This window comes from Aquila chrysaetos, chromosome 15 (genome assembly GCF_900496995.4).
Source record: "Aquila chrysaetos chrysaetos chromosome 15, bAquChr1.4, whole genome shotgun sequence".
Taxonomy (NCBI): Eukaryota; Metazoa; Chordata; class Aves; order Accipitriformes; family Accipitridae; genus Aquila; species Aquila chrysaetos.
The window spans coordinates 20459217-20485000 of record NC_044018.1 but is presented as its reverse complement, the minus strand read 5'-3'; the positions used below and the strand labels follow the sequence as shown (position 1 = coordinate 20485000).

General features: G+C 39.2%; 1 protein-coding gene across 19 annotated transcripts in view; it reads right to left on the bottom strand.

Annotated features, from left to right (window-relative positions):
- MYT1L (myelin transcription factor 1 like) overlaps nucleotides 1–25784 on the bottom strand; it is a 312013-nt gene that overhangs the window by 3791 nt on the left and 282438 nt on the right. For 13 of the 19 annotated variants that reach the window (XM_030037591.2, XM_030037592.2, XM_030037606.2 and 10 more), the window contains 4 exons: nucleotides 25528–25611; nucleotides 23960–24181; nucleotides 5957–6048; nucleotides 4073–4182 (listed from right to left, as the gene is read on the bottom strand). In XM_030037591.2, coding sequence (XP_029893451.1) covers nucleotides 4073–4182; nucleotides 5957–6048; nucleotides 23960–24181; nucleotides 25528–25611 — 508 coding nt within the window. The remainder of the gene's footprint in view (nucleotides 1–4072; nucleotides 4183–5956; nucleotides 6049–23959; nucleotides 24182–25527; nucleotides 25612–25784) is intronic. The other 6 variants (XM_030037596.2, XM_030037609.2, XM_030037599.2 and 3 more) reach the window with 1 other exon arrangement.

Genomic DNA, 25784 nt, shown 5'->3' with positions numbered 1-25784 from the left:
TGCAAGGTATGTACAAATTCGGGAAGTTTTCTAACAAACACATACAATGACCTGCAAAACCAAAGGAACTGAAGAGAATTTGCGCATAGCCAGGAGAGTGGCTCTCTGGGGCGTGACGACATGTACAGGTGAAGACAACTGAGAATATACTCTGCCTGTGCTCCCAGGAGACCAGACACAAGTTAGCTCTGACCTTGCAAGGTGCCCTGCTTGAGCTAAAAAGCATTGCTGAGAGGCAACTTACCCAAGCTTGTGCAGAGCACTGTGCTAATGAAGCTATAAGGATTTCAGATGAGCACTGGCTTATGTCCAACTTGTCGAGAGCACATGCAGAGCTCACTCGTATCTGCCTACACTTTTCCCTGTAGACCTGTCCTTACTTTTCACATTGGATGATAACCGTTAACATCTATTACAAAGTCTACAGTGTGCTTTTGTGTGTGTGTAGGTTAAAATATGTCTTGACGAGAGGGCGAAAAAAGATGCCAGAGAAGTGGAAAAAATGCCAAAGAACACAAGGTTTTGAATTCTCAAAATGAGCTTTATCCATTTCTTCACCGGCATAGACAGTGAACTGTGGGAAGAATTGATGCAATTTAAATGCTGATGGGAAGGTTGGACGTTTGTGTGGTAGTAGCAGGCTGAAGGAGAAAAGGTTCTTAAGTGAATATTAACTTGACCATGGGTGAGTAAATTTTAGGAAATCGTTGGCACAATCAGGTAGTTAGATGTCTCAAGTTTTATTCTGGACCTAAAATTTCAGTCTCCTTATGGAAATACAGCCCATTAGTGGATAGAAGTAACTGTGACAAGTGATGTGGCTACATAAAACGATCTTCAAGTATCTCTTACTTTGACTACAGATGTTTATATAGCAGTTAATGCAAGCTGTCAGTATTGCAGGGGCTTGGTTTAGTCACAGTTAATCGATTCTGAGCTATTTCCACAACATGTTACAGTAGGCAAAATACTTTCTTCAGCTTTGAAACTGAAAACACAACCTCCTCTCTTGTTTTGCTTTCAGCTTGTTTATATCAGAGAGCTTGTTTATATCTGATGTATGCAAATGCAAAACATCTTTCATAGGTGCTTGTTAGAGTCTGTCATGCTCCAATATTTACCCTAAAACCTGTTTTTTATATTACAGACCAAAGTGAAGAGTCTGATGTCAATGAAGGCCCCATTCAGTATGGCATACTGCTGCTGCCTCACACTAGCTTAAGTAGGAACTGACATTTTATAGATTTTTCTAGCTAGCTAAGCACTGCTACTTGAATAGATCTTTTTTCATGTGAGATGCTATCTGCAAATACAGTGGCAGCTGATCAGCATATCTCACAATTGCATTTAGTACACATCTGTAGTATCTTAAGATAACTGGCATACTTAATTATTGTATTCACTTGCTTAAAGGCTGAAATTTCCCTCCCCACATTTTACCCTAAAACTAATGAATGTTTACTTGTATCTAGTCTCAAAACAGGATAACCTGTTGCTTGTATGAGACACAGTTATTTGCAGATTTTTCTTTCCCCCTCTCTCCTTTACGTCTTTCTGCCCCTCTCATACTTTCGGACTTGCATGTTAAATTTGAACAAATTTACTAGAAGATCTTAGATTAAAAATACTTTCTTCAAAGTCTTAAGCAAAAAGGCAGGTGAGTAAAGCAGTCTTATGAATGCTCCAGCTAAGAAAAAGGCTGCAGCACGACTTTTCAGTTTATTAAATATAAAATATTCTACATGGAAAGGAAGTTCCTGTTGTAGGAAAAACTTGTGCTGGCACTTACAGTCATATGGGATGCAAATCCATATCAAACAAGACTGTTGCTACTTCTGGTGTTCACAGAACTTCCACTATTTTCTCATGGCGTACTCCCCGCCTGCAAAGTCTTAGTGAAATCTACGTTGCACAATGATTTTCTAAAGGTTTATCAGCAAACATTTTGTAATGTTCAATATAATTTTACTGTTGCAAATAAAGGAGACTGTCGACTTTGATCCTCTTAATAGATTGATAATGACTACGATGTAACTCTCTATGTGTTGGAAATGTAAATTGCTTATCTTCAGAAGACTGTATGAATTCAAAACTGAGGCCTCTGAATTTTTGTGAAGTTTGACTCAGCTACGATTTTCTACAGGCATCAGTAGCTAATTGGGTTAGAACAGGTAAGTATTAGACCACACTACCCAGAGACTGTGGAATCTCTAGTGGAGGAAGTAAAGAATAGGTTAGACAAGCATCTGTCAGGATTAGTTTCAGAAGAGCTGTGAAGTCGGAAGGGAAGAAGACCGGTGGACAAAATAACATTTCAAGGTCTCTTGTAGCTCTATTTTCTAGATTCCTATTAATTATTTTAATGACAGTATGTGCCATTGCCACTCATTCTACCCTTTTTCTAAATCTGTGGCACCAAGGTGTGAAAAGCATCCTTTCAACTTGATGGTAAAATCATCAGCTGAGGTTTTTTTACCAAGCATATGCAGCAGTCCCAGGTAGTGCCTAATCTGATTTCTAACACACGCAATGGCACTAGTCTGAGATATGAAAGTTGGAACTGAGAGCACTGAAGTATGGCTTCCGTACTCATTTCAGATCAAAACTTGATGTGAAATTCCTAGCTAAATCTTTGAAAGTCAATACATGTTTTATGCCTGTGATAGTGTTATCATGGCTTCATTTTTTTTTTTATTCATCTGGCCAAAAATAAAATTAAAAAAGCAGAAAGTTATTGACAACAGGAGCATTTACCTAATGTACACATAATGGCCAAACTGCTTCACATTTTTAAAAATCTCACCTAAATCAGTATGTATGTGAACAGCACCTACAGCGTTGTATTAAGCAAAAGAAAACATAAGGCAGATTGGAAGCTGTCACATTCAAAACTTAGGACCAAATTCTTCCAACATAAATACATATAATTTTCCTGCCATTGGTTATTCTTCTTGCTTTACATTCTTGCAGATTTTGTCCTCTTTATCCTACAGCTATATTTGGGCACATCAGAAAACTGTGTAAAACACAAGTGAAATCGTATAAAGGCTGAATAATGAAAACAAAGCCCTAAATACAGGCAAAAAATAGAAGTGAGGTTTCAATATCAAATTGGTTAAGGTTTAGAAATCAAAGAAAAACCAAGCTGAAGAGGCAGATCCTGCCTTTTATTTATGAGTATACAAGAGGAGGAAGAGGACAATGGACATAGCACTCTTCTCCACAAGCAGCAGACAAAGAAGTAGCAAGGAATGGTTTATTCTTTTTCCATCAAGATCAGTTGGGTGATTATGACCATGGGACTAAAGGCTGATAAATGGTGAGAACTATGGTAAATCTCACTGTTGGTGTCTGTGCTCAAATCATTTGAAGAAAAAAGCACCAGAAGCTATCATCTTGGACACTTGAAAATGCCAGGGAAATAATTCAATTTATTTCTTTCCTTTGCTTTTTCCATCCAGTTTTAGGACTGTTGAATAATGAGGTTTTAAATAGTAGTCTAATGTTAGGTTTTCCTTTTTTTTTTTTTCCTCCAACAGATTTATGTGGAACCTAAAAGGAATTAAGCTGGATCTGTGGAACCACTACTGCTGCCAACAGCTGCACTTAGTATACCACATGATGAAGTGAAGTGTAACTAACAGGTATTCACTTCCCTATCTGAATTTCCTCTGTAAGACAGACCTGGCAAAAGCCATGCTGTTCATCTGGAATCCTTCACCTTGTAACTTATGTTAATGACCATGATGTCACACAATATTTTAAATGCTATTAGAAAGGCATAGCCTTATCAAGGGGAAATACAAAGCTGACCATGACAGGTCATGCTTTTGCCATTATTTTAAAGAATATATTTTGCTAAGCCTTTTTTTTTTTTTTTTTTTTTTTTTTTTTTTAATGCTGGTAACTGATGTGGAAATTGCATTATAGATACTGTTTTCTGATTTTATAAATGGCAAATCACAGACAGAAATCTTAGTATGTAAGAAACATAAAAGGCAACAATATAATTCCTATATTTCTTTTAATCAGTCACGTAGAAAAAGCAGCTGAATTTAGGGCTTCATAAAACTGTTACCTGAGTTCTGAGTTTAATCATATCAGCTTCCATCTGGGAGTTGGATTCATTTAGTTCTTTGATTTCTTCATCTAACTGTTTAATTTCTTCATCATTTTCTATACCTGGTGATATAAAAATAAAAGGGGTGTTAAAATAATTAAGCTTTGAATCAGAGTTCAGTGAATTAATTATTTCCATATTTGAAAATAAATTTATTTCAAGTAAAAGTATTAAAGTAAAAAAGTAAAAGGAAGTGTTCTTCAAACTTTCTTTTGAAGTTAGAACAATGTATTTTCCACTACTTCTAAAAATTGCAGCAATTTTTCAGTGAGAGCGTTGAAGTGCCTAAAGGATCAATAAGACACACCTTTTTCCTTCTATGTACTGATTTAACTTTGTATTATAAGAAATGCACCTGCAGCAACAAATTCTGCTCCACTGTCATATGTAACTTATTTGAAAGACTGTGTCCACTTAGATCTTCTGAAGAAAATGTCTTAACATGCTAATCTCTTCATATTACAGCGTTGTCAAAATAATTTGTAACTAATTCAGAAGATTTTTTTTCCCAACACAGTGAAATTTTGTTGATGTACTGGGATATATTGTGATTCTGCTGTTGCTTTTAATATTTTCATGGTTCAGAAGGGTGTTATTAAATAATGATATATAGAATAATTTGCAAAATGGAATTGATTTCTGAGTTTTTATGGCATAAACATTTAGAGAACAGAATTTTAAAGGTACCTGCATTTTTAAGGATTCAGACAGGAATAAACTGTAAAGGTTTTGTTTATTTATCCTTTTAATTACTATAACAAAGCATAAAATAGTCCTGGGAAGAGATAGACCCGTTTCCTCTCAAGTCAAAGTCTGAACTCCTAAAGCTCGAGAAACTGGTGTTCCCACTCTCCTGTTCTTACTCTACCTTCTCCTCTACCTTACTCTTACCTTTTCCCACAGTGCCTAACTCTAATAGGAAAGATGCTGTGTTTTCCCCTAAGTACCCAAAATATCCATATACCACTGCTTAAGGCATTCTTCGTGGGCATGGCAGATACAGTTCTCAGTACTTCCCGGGTTGTAGAGAAAATTACATCCACATCTTCCACTCCCTGGTTACTAGCTATTGAACAAAGACAGCCAATGCTTTCTCCAGCTGTGCTGGCAACGTGGGTTGAAATGCCTCCTGCACTGTGTTTAAATGCTTTGTGGCTCTCAGTGGACACCAAGAGTTAAGAAGGCATGCACAGTCACAGACTAAGTGACTACATAAAGTTTTCCAAGAAAACTCAGGACATCAGCACCTCCCAGACAAGCTTTTTCTGCATTACTTATTTGAACTGAAGCACCTACATTTTGCTTTCATTGCACTTCAACAATCAGGGTACTACCCTGACTTTCATCCAAGGTACTTTCATCATCTTCCCTACAACTCAAGGTTCCCAGGAAGGATTGCAGATTATTGGAGATGAAATGGCACAAGGCCATCTACATGTGTCAGAGGTTACAGAGCCGCAGCTCCAAATGAATTCAGGGCAGCTCATGAGGACTTGACACTCTGGAAATCAAGCCTTTTTCTCTTCTGAATCCTGCAACAATATAAGACCAACTATCCACCTTTGATGAATGAGATGTGAAGCAGAAAATTCTAATGGTATATTCTAGTGTGAAATGTTTTAGTGTTTTAGGTTTATGTAGATATAACTCAGATCAGTCTGACCACTCTACTGGTGACTCAGATTTCCACAGCATAGAACCCAGTTTCACTTCTACTGACAGTGAATTCACTATTTATATAAAGATTTACACATGCAGGAAAAAAATCCAAGAGAGTAATGATAACTTTAGTTTACAAAGAAGTAATATTTTAAAAGGTAATGATTAAAAATTTACCATTACTGGCCCGCTGCTTTATTGTTAGCATTTGTTCTCCAGACAGCTTTGCTTTCTTCATTGCTGAAGTAGCTCTGGGGCATCCTGATAAACTGTGGACAGTAAGAAGCCTGTTAATTTTGATAGGTCATTGAAAATAAATCTGTAATCCAAACCTGTAATAAAAATAGTATCAGAGACAAAGTTTATCTTCACTGCCTAGCACTGAAAGAGTGTGTTAGTCTGAAAAAAAAGGACTTACCAGTAGTGATTTCATGGTTTTATTCTTTCTTCCAAATTCTTTTTGTATAGACAGCTAATATAAAAGTCAGATATATCTTTTAAAACTATAAGCCAGGGAAGCTCTAAATCGCAATGCTCTTATTAAAAAGTTTTATTTTAAAAACAGTTATTGCGTAAATACTCCCCTTTGAATTTACATGTCGCTGTCCTGAACTCCCACCCTTTTTAATTCATATGTTCAAACATGGAACTGAATGCTGAGAGAAGGGGACATGACCTACCTCTCACATCCAAATGACTAACTCTTACAAACTGCTTTTCTTTGTGAATATCACTACTGAGCTGGCTAAACTGCTCTTTTCTAAATTGTTTCTTAAAATGGCTGTAACTATGTGTTGGCTTTCTGTTGAAGCCCGAGAAAAGTAATTCCCATAAAAATGACCTTGCCTTGGTAAGAGATATATGTCTCTTACAATGTATATCTGTTACACTTATGGATGTAGACTCAGTTATCTCGTCTCCCATGTTGCCAAAATACTAAGCTTTTAATTACATTGTACAAACCAGTTTAATAGCAAATGCAGTCATAGCAGGTTTTATTGTAAAAATACAATAATGATCAGACAGTGCTCACTATTTTATAAATAATTGTATACACCAAACTATCTCCTTTTTCAAAATCACATCTATAATGTAGTTGCACTATCACAGGTAAGAGAAAATACATACTCAATCTAATTTAACAATGGAAAAATATAGTCTTATTCTGAGCAAGCTTTAGCAGTGAAGGGAATTTGGAAACTTACTAAACAATTCCCTATTGCTTCAACATTTAATGTTTCATAGCCACTGAAACTGAGTAACGTCACGTACTTCTCATTGCATACAGTCACATTTATATTTCCTCTTCAGATCCAAGGGAAGATTATTTTTTTTTACAATTTTTAATTGTGCACATAAAATTCTAAGCTAATACTCAGATAATCTCTGTAATGTGGAACAAATTTCTGAGGAACGTGGTATCTTTGATTAAAAGCATTTATGTAAGTAAAGACCCAACTTCCTACTAAATAAAGTCCTATAATATAAATACAATGTTTAATTATTGAAAATGTTTCTCTGAAAAGCCTGGGCTACTATTATCAAGTGCAGCCATCCAAAAAAGGAGACTTTTCCCAGAAAAATGTCTAAAAAAAAATTTCCCTTCCTCAGCAAAAGAATCAGTGTTCAATATTTTATACAGCTCTGTTACTGAGGAGATGTATAATAAAACAATACTAGTAGTATCAAGAAATAGCACGATCTAGTAGCTTCTCACTGTAGCCTAGGTGGTAGGATGCCAGATCATTGTTCCAAGCTCCGCTATGGACTCACTGTGGGACCTTAAACAACTGTCCTCTTGAAGTGTCAAAACGGAGCCTTGAGGAAGATTAAGGTGGAGAAGATTAGCCGTTTTGGGAACAAATCATTGGCAAACGGAAAAGAATAAAAGATAACAGTATATGCAAAGTTTCTGCATCATTTAATTGACTTCATTTTTGTATCCATCCCTTCAATTGATTTAATGAATTTCCTCATATTTTGTCCTCACTCTTTTTCAGGAGTTGCCATCACCGGGCATTGTAACAACTGTGTTAGTTTACTCTCATCTTGGTCTGCGGCCTTTTCCTCTCTAAATGTGTTGACAGATGACAACCTAGGGAATCCCTCAAAATAAAATTATCCCTCAAACAGCCCATAAGTACAGCATACAGACCAACAAGAAACCTGGATGCTAGAACTGCACACCTGAAAGTGCGGAAGAATAACGAAACAAAAAGATGTTCACAAGCATTAGAAATCTACTGTGAGATTCAGCGTGCCTACATCCAAATTTTGGTGCCAAAACCCCAATCTTATTCCCAGGCCATGGTTATGTACACCTAGTTTTCAGGACTGCCTAAACCTGTAGACATCGTCTCAGACATCTTGTCTGAGAGGTTACCCCTCTACTAGTACATTCAGTGTGCTCCAAATCACGCTCTCACCCTGAGGCACCAGGTACAACGATGTCCCATATTTGCACTACTAAGCTTTCCGACTCTACAAAACAGGGTGGCCACGTTCTAGCTGCCTAATAGCAACTGTCTCTGGCCCACGCTATCTCTATTGGAAAGATATCTATTGCAAGGGTAGGCACTTGTATATCACTCGTACCTCTGCTCCAGTTCTGGCATACTGGCACCAGATGTCCTCTGCCTAAACTGGAAGCAGAAAGATGGCACCCGGCTGAGTCATGACTTAGTGAGGGGAAAGGCAAAGGGCTGCCCATTTTTGGGCCTACCAGTGAGGATGCAGAAGGCTTCCACATCCTGTAGCCAGATTCATTTTGTTCTTACCCACTGGTGATCTAATACAATATGCACAGACAGAGGAGGGCTTCGACCAAAAGGGCTTTCTTTCCATGCAACTGAATTCCCAAATCGCAAGCTTCCTCTTTTTGCCTTCCTGACCCTTACACTCGTGGCTTTAACATATGCATCATGTACCACTAGGACTACCTTTAGCTTGTTACGTGTCTGTCCTTAGAAGAGGCCATGAATGAACAGAAGGTCCTAACTTTTTCCTGTGGCTTTACGCAATTTAAGACAGCATCCAAAACTTCCAGAGGTACCAAATTCAACACAGGGGAAGATGCCAAAGCCAGGCCATGCCATCAACTTCCTCTGCAGGTCTTCACCGGCAAACCTGTCTCTCCATTAATTGTATATTGTATTGTAAGTGGATTAGCTCACTTTCCTGAGCCAGGCACTTACAATTTCAATGAAGCAGATACTAAGTTAGTAACCTAAATTAGAGGATTGAGTTCTACTACAGTTTATTTAACTTGGCTAAATTCTTCAGAAATGAGTAAGACAAAGATAGCAATATGTATCCTCTTTGCCCAGCTCTGTTCTTAATTAAGTTACCTAAAAATACTTTAAATAATTTAAAAAGTAAATTAGGACTTTTACGATAAGCTTCTACCCTGCAAGAAAATTCTACCTCTTCCCTTCTATCTTCTTGACTATATTCATCTCTCGTGAAGGTAACTGCTCCTTCTCTAAGTTGAGAACAACCAAAAGAGGGCAGGATATACAGGAAGGGAAGATGAATAAGAGGGCAAAAGTCACCATCGCACCAGAAGTGGGCTGTTGCACAAAGGCTGAACCTCACGGAGGTGTAAAGTTAACCAAAAAGCTTGAATTGAGATCCCAGTGAGACTCGGAGTGGCTCAAGATTTCTAGAAGGCTGGGCGGTAGAAGGAGACATAAGACAAAAAGGAGTACGTATGATTTTATTTGTCACAAATATCTATGTTTTATTTGTCTTCCCATGACTGGCAAACAAAAGTGTACAAGTGCAAGCCATTTCAGTGCTTTAGGAGTTAAGCAAAATATGCTTTAAACATCTCAAAAATCAAAAAAGACCAAGAGGAACATGCTAGCTAGTAGTTTTGGTAAGGATAATGCTTATCCTCACATCAAGTTTCAAGCCTCTACAGTTGATGCCTGTCATAGGTTTTCTGTAACAACTGGAATTAGTGTGTAATCCTGCTTTGGTTTGTTTTCTATAATTTAACAAACCTTACACTGACTTTTACATGAATATGGAATTCTGCAGCTTGTTCATTCCAGCAAAGAACTAGTAAAATTAATCACAGTTATCTCACTTGCTACTGCCATTATTCTCATACACATGAGAAATCATGCAAAAGAAAATATAAACACAGTTGAGTATTCTTTCCATAATAAAAAATGAGTAAGGCTTTCTAACAACATTGCTGGGGGTACTGCTGTAATAAATACAGTATAAACATACTGAGCCATCATTTATCTCTGTCAGACTGTGGATGCCACAGGGCTTGAAGCTACAGCATTTTGGTGGGGCTGTGAGAAGCACCAATACCCACCTCCTGGCTCCCTCTTAGCTCCTCTTAGATTCAGCAGGAGCTGTGAGCTGCCGCTGCCACAGAGACAAGGTATCAACAACCAGCTGACCATGAGCACCTTGTCTCGTTGAGATGCAATGTGTCTCGGCTCTCGCTGAATTTCTACTGTCAGGCTTAATCTCTAATTTGAGAAAGAAAAGTACGATCTGGGACATCATCCTTGAAAGCCAACCTCTGCCATAATTTACAAAATACTATGAAAAATTAGTTAAACTGTTAGATTAAAGTGATCTAGAGTCAGATGCTGCAAACGTCCTGTAAGGCGTGTGCTAAAATTTGAGAAGGTCTCAATTTTTGCTGGTTAGCTGGAGACTTCTGACATTGTAACACATCATTTATTTGGAAACGTGCTTTTGTTGGGCATGGGTGCTAACAGAGAGGTGCATGGCTGGGACCTATCATGCAGCTTTTCTTTGCAGGGCATGGCACTGTCCATGCAACAGATATTTATACACGCTATACACCTGTAGGACCAACAGGTAAAGGGGTGACAGGGTTTTACGCCATGCAAGTTCAGCCTGCGTTAATCAGGCTTGTTTTTACAGGAAGACTTTATAAATGGAGAAATGCAGAGGTAACGTGCTAGTAGCTGTATAAACTCCACAAAGTAAGGTGCATCCATACGTACACCTACATCTTTCCCTAACTGCCCTGAAGAGTAGTGACTAATGGAAACCCAATCATCTAGAAGGTATGCAGAAAGACTATATGCACAAATTAGGATAAAGAGTATATGGTGATTGCATCTGTTAAGAGTTGAACACAATGTGAAGAATGAATTTTCTTTCTTGTTTAGGACTGCGGTTACATGACTGCAACCTACGCCTTGCCATATATTCAGTGGATTTAGAAAATAAGGCGAAACTGGTCCAAAATAAAAGGAAAATTAGTGGGGCAAAAAGTTTGAAAGAGACATCTAGCTAGTGTTTAGTGAACATTTACCAAGACATTTAGTTTAAAAATAAATAAATGTGGGCTAAAATCCTGAACTGCTTCAAGAATGTAATTGCACTATCTTCAGAGATGCAAACAAGAGAGGCTGTCAAAGTGGAGGATCATTGATCAAGTGGAGCAATTGTCTGGGTGACTGATTTTACTTATCTGGGTTCCAGCTGTGCTGTGTTAAATACATTTTTTGCCTCAGCAGGCAAATGCAGTCTGGTCCCTCTTGAAGCTGAAGGAATTGTACTTGGCTTGTCAAGTGAAGAAAACATTTTCCAAATAGAGAAGTAGAGATGTGGGAAAGTAGGAGACAAAGGTCAAATAAAATATAACTTTTATATTTGGTGTGTGAAGTGCTGAAGTTTACAAAGAAAGAACAAACAGGATGTAAAGAAACCAGTGCCTCAACCTGGAGTACCCAAAAAGCATCCTGAGGTCTAACTTTATAAATACTGTAAGATGTTTATAGATTCACTACCACAGTGATTTTTCAAAAAGTTAAGAAAATGAAACACTTTTCCTGTTTATTAAAAATAACATTGTCCATAGACTAGAGGAAGGAACAAGTCACATTCAAGGGACCTCTTTAACTAGAGATAGATCCAAAACAAGCCCCAGATGTAAATCCTTTTGAAATTCAGGGAAATACAGATCACAGTGAAAACTACTGTTTTATTTTGTTAATGGATGAAACCTTACTTTTATGACTAAGCTCCTGAGCTCTTTGGTAATGTTTGAAGTTCAAGTTAAGAGATCAAACTCAGTGATCAAAGTAGCCCTTTCCTTGGTGTAATATTAAATCCATGAACCACTCATTTTTTCCATGTCGAAGGGTATCAGCTTTAGTGATTTCCTTATTCCCAAGAGTAAATTCTGCTACACACCTTAAAGGATGAAATACTCTATCCACAACTCCAGCAGAGATAAAAGGAACCCTCCCTAGCGCAGCACTCATTTTTATTTACATTCAAGGGTGACTGGCTTTTCCCCAGCTTCTTACCAAGCTGTGAAGTAAAGCGAGTCCAGGAGAGAGGTTTTGCAAACAAGCTAGTTTTGTTTTGCATGGAGATTGCTGCGACTCTCAGAGGAATCTCTTCTCCTCCTCACCAGCCACACAACCCTGACTGCCTTTGTGTGGTGTCGGAAAAAATTGTCTGTTCAGCTCAGTTTCAGAATTCTTCACTGGAAAAGAATAATTCTGATTAATGTGGCCCTTTTTAGGTCTTGTTGCCTGGCTAAAGCTTTTTTTTTTTTTTTTGGTGCATTTACAACTCACACCTGAATGTTGGTGATGAAGAACTTTCACTTAAATTTTCAATCTGGAGGAAAATCTAAGTTACAAAGACTAAAAGCTTGACGTAATGCAGAAAGTGGCAGCTCCTAATCCAAGTTGCTTTCCAAAGATGCTGAGGAAAGTAGCTGAGATTTTATTCTATTTAAACAAATCTTTGCATTTGTTCCAGAACGAAATAAAATTAAAACAGTACCCAAGTGGCCATGAAAGAAATATAGCCATTATGACTAAAACAAACCGTAAACTTTTCAAAATTATTCTAATGATATCTGATCATTGTTTCAGAAAGACTTTCAGGAAAGAACTACTTTCTTATTTTAGAGGGGGAGGGTTAAAGTGGAATTAAAATCTGGTGAGGCAAGCACCAAATGGACGATGATACAGAGTGAATGGCCATGATACCCAGAAGATGAGAGGGTATTTGTTTTTTATTGGAGATTTAAAAGGTAAAATAGTGTTATAGCTTAATTTTGCCTATCCCTCATAACAAAGGAAGAAAACAAGCATCAGGTAAGAAAAACAAAAATAGAAATTATGTAGAACTGTAAAAATGGCCAAGCTGAGACAAAAGGCTCTGAGAGCAGACTCAATTTGAAAGGAATCTCCCTGGGGCATAAATGTACATCCGAAAAATGATTAATGTATCTTGAAATGCTGGAACTGTAAGAGCACTGCCAAAGTTGCCCTTCAGCTGGGCACACTAGTCCTGTGGCAAATTTACATTGTATTTTTTTAATTAAAGTTGCTTAGTCAGCAAAGAAGCTCTGTGGGTGGGCCTCTTCACATGTGCTAATGAGCTTTGACCTGCATCATCACTGAACAGGGAAAGAGGTTTGGCTCTTGCCCAGTGATGCAACAACTGTTTAAAAATCTCTCATGTATTCCTTGGTGAGTGAGGAAGCACTGCAGCAAATTACAAGATTTTCAGGTGGCCCTAGCACTAAGTTTTGGGGAAGGAGTGTGCATTTAACAGGCACCGCTGAGTGCCCCAGGAGCTGGGCGCTGGCTACTGCCATGTTTATCAGCCTCTCTCCGGTCCTCGGACTGCACACAACAGGACTGATGACCTGAAGACCAGTGGATTTACTGGCCGGTTGAATAGGGCATGTATTGTGAAGGAGAAAATGGGCTGAGACTTCCCTGTGCAGAGATAGGTGTATCTCTAGCTACATACCTCTTATTAGTGCTCTTGAGCAGCTCAAAATTTCAAGCGATCTATTGAGTGACCAGTCGCCGCTCACTTAGGCACTTAAAATGAAGCACAGTTTCTTTAGGCACTTGTATAGACAGCAGAGAAAAAAAGGTACTTCAAGAGGAAAATTCATCCCACCTCAAATCTAAAAAGCCATCCAGTCATCTCTGCTTTTTTATGGGCTATGCCTGCAGTGAGGACAGGCTTATAACTAGAGAGCTTCTGCTAAGTGCCTGAAATCAAGGAGATGTAACATTGCAAGCACCTGTACAAATTACTGTCTGCTATCATTTGTCAGGTCTGCTCAGCAAAATGATTTTTCTTGTTTATATTGTGCAGTCTGCTTTTTCTGATATGAATTTCATATTATTTTCTCCTTGACTTTCCCAAGGTAAGAAAACCTCTTAAGTCCTTTTAGATTAGCTCTCTGTTAGGAGCATTCCAATTTAATAGACTGTACATCTGATTAAAATGCTATTCCATCCTTCTTCCAGCTCGTAATGAAAAGAGCTGGCAGAACTACCCACAGTCAAAGGGCGTAGCTCTTTCAACAATTAGGCTCTGCATTCAGTCATTTCTGACTTTTGCCAAATTTTAAACTGATCTGACTGAAATCTTCCATGGTAGCTGTCTGGCCAGGCTCAGTTTTTTTCTAAACATCATAGGAAAAAAATTTCCATTTCTCAGAATATATTTGTATACCATTGTTTTGTCCATATACCTTGTTTTGTCCATACTGAGGGGAAAAAAAAAAGCCCCAATAGTTCAGTGAATATCTCTAATTGTCTGTGAATTGGAGCAAGACTTAACATTTCACGGGGTATTGCTCCGAGTTTAGAGATGCATTCTGCTGTCCTCATGAAAACAAATGTAGATTTGGCAGAGTTATAAGCTTCTGACAGACTGTCATTTGGACATGCTCCGTAGATGTGAGTTAGTGTTTGGCTGCCAGACCCTCCATGTACATTGTGTGTATGACAACTGGGAGCTCCTCCTCTGCCATCGGCCCTGTTCAGGGCGGCAGGGCCCGGAGCTGAAGGCTGCTTGCTGGAAGCAACACCAGTGAGACCGCCTGTCCTGTTCTGCCAGCGCTCAGGAGAAGATACCTGAGGGCCAGCTACCTCAAATGCTGAGGACTGAGAAGTGCAGAAGTAAGAAGAAAGATTGAACAGGAGCCACGGGGACAGAGAAGGGAAGAGGGCCGGCACAGATGCAGTAGGAGAGGAGGAGGATGGGAAGAGGAAGGTGTTGAAAAGCTATTCAGAAAGACCCTTTTCCCTCAAGCTTATGAGTCAACACAAAGTTCCTAAGTAAAAAAATCCTTTGTACTGCAGGATCCACCTCACAGATTTTAATTTAATATTTTTCTTCTATATGTATATTATTATTACATTTAATTGCCATGTTTCTCTCTTTGCCTTCTTGGAAATGTCAGCACATTTGCATGTCTGTCATCTTGCAATAATGTCACCACGATGACTCTTTTCATTGTCAGTTGTAATTACTGTTAAATGCAATGAGTTTGGTTAGTTCTTCTATACTCTTAACATTGTATGACTTTCTCCTGCTAAACTGCAACGTAAAGCTTGTAGGAAAAAAATAAGAGGTGGGAAACAGCAAAACAAATCAATGGCAGGGAGGTGACAGGCAGATTAAAAACAAACAAACAAACACCCTAAAGAAGTTTAAAAAACCTACCAGGGAAAAAGTGAAACAATGAGAATTAAGAGTGAAATAATTTTGACTCAAATGTGGCGCTCTGTCAACTTACTGTAGCAACAAATAAATCAAAGGACAAGAGTTGGCTTGACAAGAGACCTGGCTAGAAATAGATGCAATCAAATAATTTAATGACTTGCATATTAAAAGCTTCTTACAAATCTGGAGTTTGACAGTATTCACATTTCATAAATAGATAAATGGAAGAACAAGAAAAATTTCCTCTCTGCAAAGTTTTTACCATTTTCAACATTACCTTCAACATAGCATAGGAGCACCTTTCAAGAGTGCTTTTTAACCTTTGGCTCCCTACAGATATAATCGCTGGACACAAATTCCTCACGAACATGGTATTTCGGAAGTCTAGAGCATCCTGAGAATTCACGGCAGTTTGGATTCTTTGTGTTTTAAAGGATGCTTGCAATTGGCTTAACTGTGAGCTTCTGAGTCTGCTCAAAACCAAGAGAGAAGCATACCAGAGATGGAAAAGTGGACAAATACCTGTTGAGAACTACAAGGGCATTGCCAGGGCATGCAGAGATGCAGTTAGAAAAGCAAAACCTCATCTTGAATTGAAATTGGCCAGAGATGTCAAAACCTACAAAAATGGTTCTTCAGGTATGTAAACAAGAAGCAGAAACAGAAGGAAAATACTGGCCTGCTGTTAAACAGGAGAGGTGAATTAGTCACCAACAACACTGAAAAGGCAGAGGTTCTCAACACTTTCTTCACCTCGGTCTTTACCAGCACTGTTGGGCCCCAGGCCTTGGGAACAAAAATCCAGATTGATGCCAACACAGACCCACCATCAGTGAAGGAAGGGTTGGCATGTGAACTATTACAGGAGCTTGACCCCTACAAATCGATGGGCCCTGACAATATCCACCCAAAGGTGTTAAAGAGAGCTGGCTGACCTTGTTGCGAGGCCACTCTCTATAATCTTTGAGAAGTCATGGAGACCGGGGGACATCTCAGAAGACTGGAAGAAGGCTAATGTCACCCCCATCTACAAGAAGGCTTAAAGGAGGATCCAGGAAATTACAGGCCCACCAGTCTTACTTCAGTTCCTGGGAAAGTTATGCAACGAATCCTCCTGGGGGCTATCACAAGTCAAATGAAGCACGTGATTGGGAAAAGCCAGCACGGATTCACCAAGGGCAAATTGTGCTTGACAAACCTGATGGCCTTCTACGACAAAGTAACCTGCTCCGTTGATGTGGGGCGAGCAGTGGACGTTGTCTACCTGGATTTCTCCAAGGCTTTCGATAGTTTCCCACAGCCTCCTCCTAGAGACACTGATGTGTCACAGTCCAGACAAGTGGTCTGTGCAGCGGGTGGGAACTGGCTGACAGGCTGCACCCAGAGGGTGCTGGTAAATAGCTCCTTTTCAAACTGGTAATCTGTCACAAGTGGGTCCCCCAGGGATCGATATTGGGCCCAACGCTGTTTAGTATCTTCATAAGTTATCTGGATGATGGGATCAAGTGTACCCTGATGAAGTTTGCTGGTGATACCAAACTGGGTGGGGAAGTGGACACTTTGGAAGGGAGAGCCACCCTGCACGAAGACCTGGATAGGCTGGAAGAGTGGACTAACAAGAACATTATGAAGTTCAGCAAAGACAAATGTAAGGTCTTGCACCTCAGAAAACATAATCCAGGAGTGCAGCACAGGCTGGGATCTACCCGGCTGGAGAGCAGCTCTGTGGAAAGGGACCTGGGGGTCCTGATGGACAACCAGCTCAATATGAGTGAACAGTGTGCTGCTGCAGCAAAGAAAGCCAATGGGATGCTGGGTTGCATCAACAAGGGCATCACCAGCAGAGATAAAGAAGCCGTTATCGCACTCTACTCAGCGCTTGTGAGGCCACACCCAGAATACTGTGTTCAGTTTTGGTCCCTGCTAGACAAAAAAGATGGGGACAGACTGGAGAGGGTCTACAGAAGGGTCACAAAGATGATCAAAGGACTGGGAAGCCTGCCATGTGAGGAAAGGCTGAGAGAACAGGGTTTGTGAGCCTTGCGAAGAGAAGGCTTAGGGGAGACCTTATCACCATGTTCCAATATTTAAAGGGTGGCTACAAAGAAGATGGAGACTCCCTTTTTACAAGGAGACACACGGAAAAGACGAGAGATAATGGGTACAAATTACTCCTGGGGAGATTCTGATTGGACACAAGAGGAAAATTTTTGACAATGAGAACAATCAGGCATTGGAAAAATCTCCCCAGGAAAGTGGTGGATTCCCCAACATTGGACACTTTTAAGATGCTGCTGGACAGGGTGCTGGGCCATCTTGTCTAGACCGTGTTTTTGCCAAGAAAGGTTGGACCTGATGATCCTCAAGGTCCCTTCCAACCTGGCATTCTATGATTCTATGAATTACTTTTTTGTTGTTTTTACACAAGGTATTTTACCATGACATATCTTATTTTTGTGGTTCACAGCACTGAACCACAGTATTAATATGCACCTTCTGATATCTTTAATTTGCATTAGTCCATAGTGAACCTTGCATCATACATATATATATATATATATATATATATATATATATATGGAATCTCAGATCTGATATAACTTTATATTTTCAGTTGTTTAATAGAGCTTCTAAGTTTTCCTCTCTGCATTTATTTGTGAATATCAGAAAACTTTTTTTAAAATTTAGGTTTTATTTCAAATAAGCTTCCTACCCTGCTGAAAAGCTGACACCTGCTAGGAACCAATTACCTCCATTTAAATTCTGGGCACTTTCATTTCTCCATGAACTGAAAGGAGTAGCTGGCATTTAGTATCTCAGACAACTTAGTGTAATGTAAGTCCTGCTGTCATATCTATAGGCCTCACACAACACTGCGTCAACACAAAGGCAAGCTCAAATAACGGAGGTTGCAAGCCTATGTACAAAACATAAAAATCAGAATAATCTGAGGCCTTCTCACACCCTTTGTAACCATATAGCTAATTTCTAAAAGACTCATTCACTGAACGAATGCTAAGTATTTTTATGTTTTAAAATGCCGAAGCTGAGAAATGCTGATGCTAAGAAAGGATGTGACTTCAGGCAAAGATTGAAAGCTCTACAGTAATTTAGGAGCCACTAGCAGCCACGTTAGCAGATGCAAAGCATCTGGTTTATAGAGCTGCTTCCCCTTTGGCACTCTGCATGTGAACACCCACCCCAGATAAACCCTGGGGTGAGATGCTGTTCTATGGACACAGGCTCAAGCTGCAGCCCTGAGCACCAAGAGGTTTGACCGTAGGTGGCACTTGCAAACCTTCCCTTCAGGAGCTGAGGTCGATGACACAGGTTTTTTAGACAGTATCTATTTCTAGCAAAGCATATTTCATGAGAAAAAGGATCTGCGCATGGAAATCTACATCTCCATCCTTCTTCCCTCACATTTATCATCTCCTGAATGCTTTGAGTGTTTGGGAGCTCAGAGGTTCTCTGAGGATCTGTGTGAGCGCTGGTATCTGCCTGCTTCTAGCAAGCAGCTGCAGAGGGCAGCTCCCATCCTGAATTTTTATCTTTTCATCTTTTCCTAATCTTCCTGTTCCCAGGCTTAGCAATGCAGCTGTGCAGCTCAGAGCTGTAACCAACGTAGAATTTTTGGAGGAAAGAACACTGGCAGTGCTCCTTCACCTCAGGACATGCACATGAGGTGATGGCTGAACTGAGTGCACTGCTATTACCATCCTGCAGGCTTTCTGATGGCTTTACCATTAACTAAGCCTTCCTACACATAAAGTGGATAGCCCATAACTATCATATGTAAACATTTCCCGTAAACACCTCACAATTTCTATATACATTCCTTCAGAAGGGAAAAGGCACTGGATGATGTCCATTACTTTCAGCAATTTCTAGACATTTTGCAAACACAGTGGCATTCCCTTGCTGCTTAAATACAGATCCTATTCTAGAAACCTGTTTATGGATCTTGGAGTCCCACTGTCCTCAGTGAGTGTATAGGTACACTAAAGAAAAATTTCCCTTCTCCACATTTTCATCTCTATTTGGCATTAGCTTGTAAATGGGGAAAATACTTATAATTTCATCATCTCTTGTATATTATAGCTCTACTAGCATATGTTTTTGTACTGGTTTTGGCTGGGATAGAGTTAATTTTCTTCATAGTAGCCAGTCTGAGGCTATGTTTTGGATTTGTGCTGAAAACAGTGTTGATAACACAGGGATGTTTCTGTTATTGCTGAGCAGCGCTCACACAGAGCCAAGGCCTTTTCTGCTTCTCAGCCCACCCCACCAGCGAGGAGGCTGGGGGGGGCACAAGGAGTTGGGAGGGGACACAGCCGGGACAGCCGACCCCGACTGACCCAAGGGATATCCCACACCATACAGCGTCATGCTCAGCAATAAAACCTGGGGAAAGACGGCGTAAGGGGTGACATTCAGAGATACAGCATTTGTCTTCCCAAGTCACCATTAGGTGTGATGGAGCCCTGCTTTCCTGGAGATGGCTGAACACCTGCCTGCCCATGGGAAGCGGTGAATGAATTCCTGGTTTTGCTTTGCTTGCGTGTATGGCTTTTGCTTTACCTATTAAACTGTCTTTGTCTCAACCCGTGAGTTTTCTCACTTTCACCCTTCAGATTCTCTCCCCCATCCTGCTGGGAGCGAGTGAGTGAGCAGCTGTGTGGGGCTGAGCTGCCTACTGGGGTTAAACCACAACAGTTTTACATAGTAAAGGGAATTTAAAAGCTACATTACTGTGTTTGATATGGGTGAACACTGATTTAAATACAAGTGGGCAGGAGATGGGAGCAAGAACATTGTTTTATATCTGAAAAGGCATTTCTGCATGTACTTTCCACTGAAGTCAGCACAAGCACATTTCCCCTTCTGTGCTAAGGAGCAGGGTTGCTAAATGCAAGTATATTCTAAGAAAGTCCTCACTGATCACAGTATTAGAAATGATGCCATCCAGAAAAATCTTCCTAAATCAAATATGAGGATGTAAGGGCCTGTTCAAGAACCAAACTGGAAAGCTACAGTATAATAACCAATTTACATTTCATTATAACCTATTTCATTTACCTATCTACTGACTCCATGCTTACATGCCTTCCAATTCATTTTCATATTGCTGATAGGTCACCTAATTTCACACTGGCCTCTCCTGCTAGCACAGGCTCCATTTTGAAGCATAGCACTCTTAATCCTATGCTTCAAGTCCCTCCTGATAACCCTCTGTTGCCATTCTTTCCTTTGCAAACTCCTTGACAAAATAAAACTATTCATAGGAATTTCTGCAGACAGGCATGGAAAACATTAAAAAACCAGAAAGCTCTGTTGGTGCCTTTGTTCACAGGATTCAAAATTTACTGAAATTTGTGACTTTTTCACTTCAGAAGCATGCATATATTTAAATTACAGACTACATGATACCAGTTGGAGCAGGTTTTTAACTAAGTACTGATTTACCAGCCCTTGTGGATCAAATCCAGGGTCCCTTGATATGAGTGGAATGACACGTATACAAGGTGCAACAGCAGCTCTTAGAAATCTTTGCCTCAAAAACCTCTCTCTCTCCCTATATATATGTATATATTTAATTAATTCAACAGTTGGCATCATTTTCACAAGCCAGTCTGCTGTTCCAGTTTCCAGAGTATTACAGCTGCTTGGATAATAGCGTATTAACAGCTGTCTACAAATGGCAGAATATAAATTCTCAAATAACACATTAAGAACAACTACACATGCAATTAATATATATGCTTAGAGAAGTCTGCTAATAGGAAAATATTTGTACTGGGGAAGAAAAATCACCTATTAAGAGAGAAGTGAGTTGTTCTGGCAAAAATGAAGACTTTTAGCTACCGCTTCCCTAGTAGCTTTTACTGATTCGGTTAATGGCCATAGCCCTGCTCTCTCCCCACACATGCTGAACACAGCTATACCTGCAAAAGACTGTACATAAGCCTAGTCTCAGTGTGTAATCGTCATAGCGTTGCTTCTCTGCAGAAGGTGGCATTTTGAGATTTACAACCATAGCTGTATAGCAAAATGTTGTCAGAGGTAGAAGATGAGACCACAGTCTATTAAACTGGATACACTAAAAGTGAGGGGGTATTTCATCCTTAGGTAAGGAAATGCATAGTCTGTAATTTAGGTGGGACTGAACTCCGGATTAGGACACCTACGTTTAAATGTCTGCATGGGAACTATGTGTCAAAGCTGCCACGGAGCTCTGGGGCCCATTCATTTAACAAAGCTAGCACCCTTCCAGGTCCCCTGCAAAGCATGTTCAGCTCTCAGCTGACATAATCAAAGAATGGGAGGGTCTCACAAACCTTCAGTTATTTTTGCCAACCCAGTAGGGCCATCTTGCATGCCCTATGAAGAGTTCAAATGGCATACAGTACCTATTTGTAAGCAGGGGAATCCCACTCCCCCCTGATGCACCCAGTGACATGTAGGGTACAAATCAGATTAAAGGCACGTGTCTACTTCACCAAGTGAAGTGAACAACTCTCCATTCACGCCATTCACTGGAAGAGGAGTAAATGCATCTCGTTCACCTACAAGCAGATTCTTAAGGTAGGTGAAGTGTGCTGAAGTTCAGTCCTACGTGCAGAGTTTGATTCAGTTGGCCATACTGTATACGAAATGTCATTTGAGATGATGTATCATTAAGGTTGATAAATACGACACTGGACCTACCTTTCTGAGCAACAGCTGGAGGCCACGTAAATTATCCTAAAGCATCTAAAATGGCTCCAAGTGCTTTTTTTGTGTGTGAGCAAATGAACTAAGCCCTTTTAACAGCATCTTAAGAATTCTGCAAGAATTAATCATATTTTTAAAATAATATGGCTCGTTACTGATATTGCCATAGCTTATGGAAGCTTCAAGAAATTGTTAAACTCGCTCACGACTTAGAATATCAGCACTTCGTTACATCAAGACAATCAAGTAAGATCAGTCCACTTCAGTCAGTCTTTTTAAGCACCCTTTCATCTTCTGGTGCTCTCCTCTAAGAATGGACCCTTTTGCCCAAAAACTGGTCTTATAAGGTAAGCCTTTTACACGTCTCAGTTTCTGCTTAAGATAATGGTACTCAAGAAATCACATGGCTCCTATGTGGCTAAATGCCATATTTAGGTTTCTCCACTGGAAAAAAAAAAAAAAAAATTTAAATTTTATTCTGTTTTTTTCATGAAAACTTTCCTATTAAAAAAAAAAACTCTAGGTACCATTTTCTCCTTAATTTTGAAGAACAATTAAATTTAGTATCAATACATTCCTTTTAGAATTTTGCTGCAAGAATTTTCTCCTTGAAAATGTAAATATGATGTAAATACTCCTTGAAAGCAATCTCCTAGTAATTATATTGTACCTTTCAACTAAATGTAAAATAATTTCAAAATTTTAATGACAGATTTCTATGAGTTAACTGTATGTTACACCATTATGAAGAAAGCTAAACTGAAACATGAACACTAATACTGATATTGTACTGAAAGTCAGAAACTTAAATCCACATGTGGACATCTGCACCAATGGTCAGGGCTTTTGCATCTGCCACTCCCTAAAGCCTACGGGAGCTGCAGGCTGTGTAATACATTTGACCACTTAGGTAGCACCTCACGTCATGGACCGGAATCCCTTCATGGTAGGTACCATACAAACACCGAGTAGAAAACCAGCTCTGAACCTAAATGATAAATAGGAACTATGTGCACAAAGTCTGGAGAGGTTGCAGTAAGGGTGAGGCTTTTGAATTAAGCTATAAAGGATTGTCAGAGAAAGAATCAAAGGAAATAGTTACAGGCAAGAGAAGGAAGAAGTACACTTTTCACCTCTATATCTAGAACTGACTACAAAACAGGATTAGGTTGGTTTAGTTAACTAAAAGGTACAGAAGTTCAACTGAGGTCTGCCTGGAGAAGGGTGACAAATTAGGTACATTGGCTTGACATATTTGAAGTAATAGACTTTTATATTAGTGATTATATAATAAGAAATTTGCTCCGGCATTATAGTCATGTTCAGGCTCAGATTCCCACCCAAAGCTCTGAGAACACCCTTGCTTCCTCGTAACCTAGTATCTAAAATGGCAGCTAGATTTATCCCTAATAGACTGGCCACTTTCTCTTCATTAATCTCTTAAAAGCTATGAAAAATGTCATCACTGAAGTTCTCTTATTTTTGCTAAGTTTATGAAATTTTGAGCAAACATTTTCATTACCAAATGAATAAAAGTACTTTGGTTTTATGGAACTGGCTCCTTAAATTGTTTAGTTCCATGCTCTGATGTTTGGGAATCAACAATGCATTTGACATCTCTGAAAATCAGGGGGATTCAGATATGTATTACAAAGTCTATCCTTAGGTAATTTGTCCAGAGTCACTCAAGCAGTAGCAAATTTACAGTTATTGTCATGCACACTTTTTTCCCTAAAATTTTGTGTGTATTATAGATTCAGATTCAGGTCTCTACCTGCAAGGACTTGCATCAAAAAAATCGTGTGTCGGGATTTCCAGTTATCTACAAAAATATGTAGGAAGATTATTTTTCAAAGTAATAATGAAATTCAAAAGGAACAGAAAAATGCCATGACAAAAAGCTGTATTTCAAATCTTGCTAATCTAATTTAAAGAATTAGTAAGTGAAAAATATAAGCCATAGTTACTCACCTACGATGAGTAAGAAAACTACCACTGACATGTCCTGAGCCATCACATCCTGGGGTTGGACATGACATTCCTTCCGTCTTCACTGACTTCCAAGAGAACTGTGAGCCATTTAGGTATCCATCCTTTTGCCTTTTGGCAGCTAGAGGACACCCTGACGCACTGCGATGGGATGCATATTTTCCAGTTATATGACCCTGACCATCACAACCAGGAACTGGACATCTGGATAGCAGATAGATGAGATAAACTTTATTGTCTTGCCATCATATACCTGGTAGCCTCTACAACAAAGTCAAAATAAACCCGACATGAAAAGAAAAGAACAATCATGCACTGTGGTCTTAAAAATAGTCAAGATACCCTTTAGTGGGTAAAGTTACAAGCAGAACTTTGCTAATATGAAAAAAAAAATGTTCTTTGATAAACTGCAAGGAGGCTAGCCAGTAGATGAAGTCACAGCTGTTGATATTGTGCAATTGCAACAAAAGGACTGAGATATGTATTTGAATTGCAGGTGTTCATTACAGTAAATATCACACTGGAATTGAAATGTTGGCTACTGAGCTCCACTCAGCAGGGAAATTGCCCATAAAACTCTATAAGCATAAAATCCTACTTAGTATAATCATTGGTACATTTTATTTATGGGGATGGAATCTAAAGAAGACTTGTCTGAAGTCATGAAAATGTTAGGTATAAACAGTTAGGTATGAAGTGATCATAGCACCTCATCAGAAATGCTGAGCACCTTTAACCACTCTCTGAATAGGAGAGATTATAACAAACTATGTGCTACAGCCTAGAGAGATCAACGAACGCAGTTCCGTATTCATCTGATGGTTTTCCTTACTTGGGAATTCCCCCATACATTTGCCCTTTATACTTCTAAAAAACAAATACCAAGGGTTAGAAGGAACAGGTTAGAATCTTCAAAGTGAAAGATGTAAAGAAAATAATGTTTTTTCAGTATGCTGCTACGTAACACATGTCAAAACAAGGCCAGTTACCTCACTGTTTGTCCTACACTAAAATACTGCTGCAGCTCCTCACCAAGGATCCAGTCCTGAATGGTCTAAGCAGTCACTAAATCCACTGAGTTCAGTGGCCACTAGTATCAGAGCACCTTGCAAGAAGAAACTAAGACCTATAGGTAGGTATTTGTTCCTCTTACAAACTGCATAAACAGTCAGATTTGTTGCAGCAATCTCATATAAATACTCAATTCTCTATTCCCATAACTATTTAGCATGTATGGTCTGTCTGTAGTATGCAAACACATTTAAGTTTTTTTTAGGAGATAAAGATCTAGGTAATTTTTTAATTTCATGTGAAAACCATATTTAAAACTGTTTCTAAATTATAGAAGATTGTAGACCTTGGTTGAATATTGTATCCTTTGCTGAATAAATCAGCACAGATCCTTGATTTGCAGTTCACTCATAGAAATCAATGTGGTCATCTGCTCTTGGATAACTATCACACAGTAACATTTATGCCTTAACAAAAAGCTGAAGATACATATGAGCTTATAAAACACATGAAGGCCCTTTGACAATATTTGTTCTCACCTAATTGGCTCTTGGTCTTCTTTGTCTTCCTTGCTTTGTGCTATCCTGATTCCACTTTTCTTTGCTCGTGGACAGCCTGAAAGACTGAGTGAAAGAAAACATTTTAAAATGCAATTTCTCATTCTTGAGTACAGTTTACAAGGGATACACGTTCTATCTGAAAAACTGGCAGAATAGGAAATTCCATCCAGTTTCCAAAATCAAAGCTCAAGTGGTTTAAGTGAGGAGAGCTGCAGTATGCAGCCACGAGGGGGAAT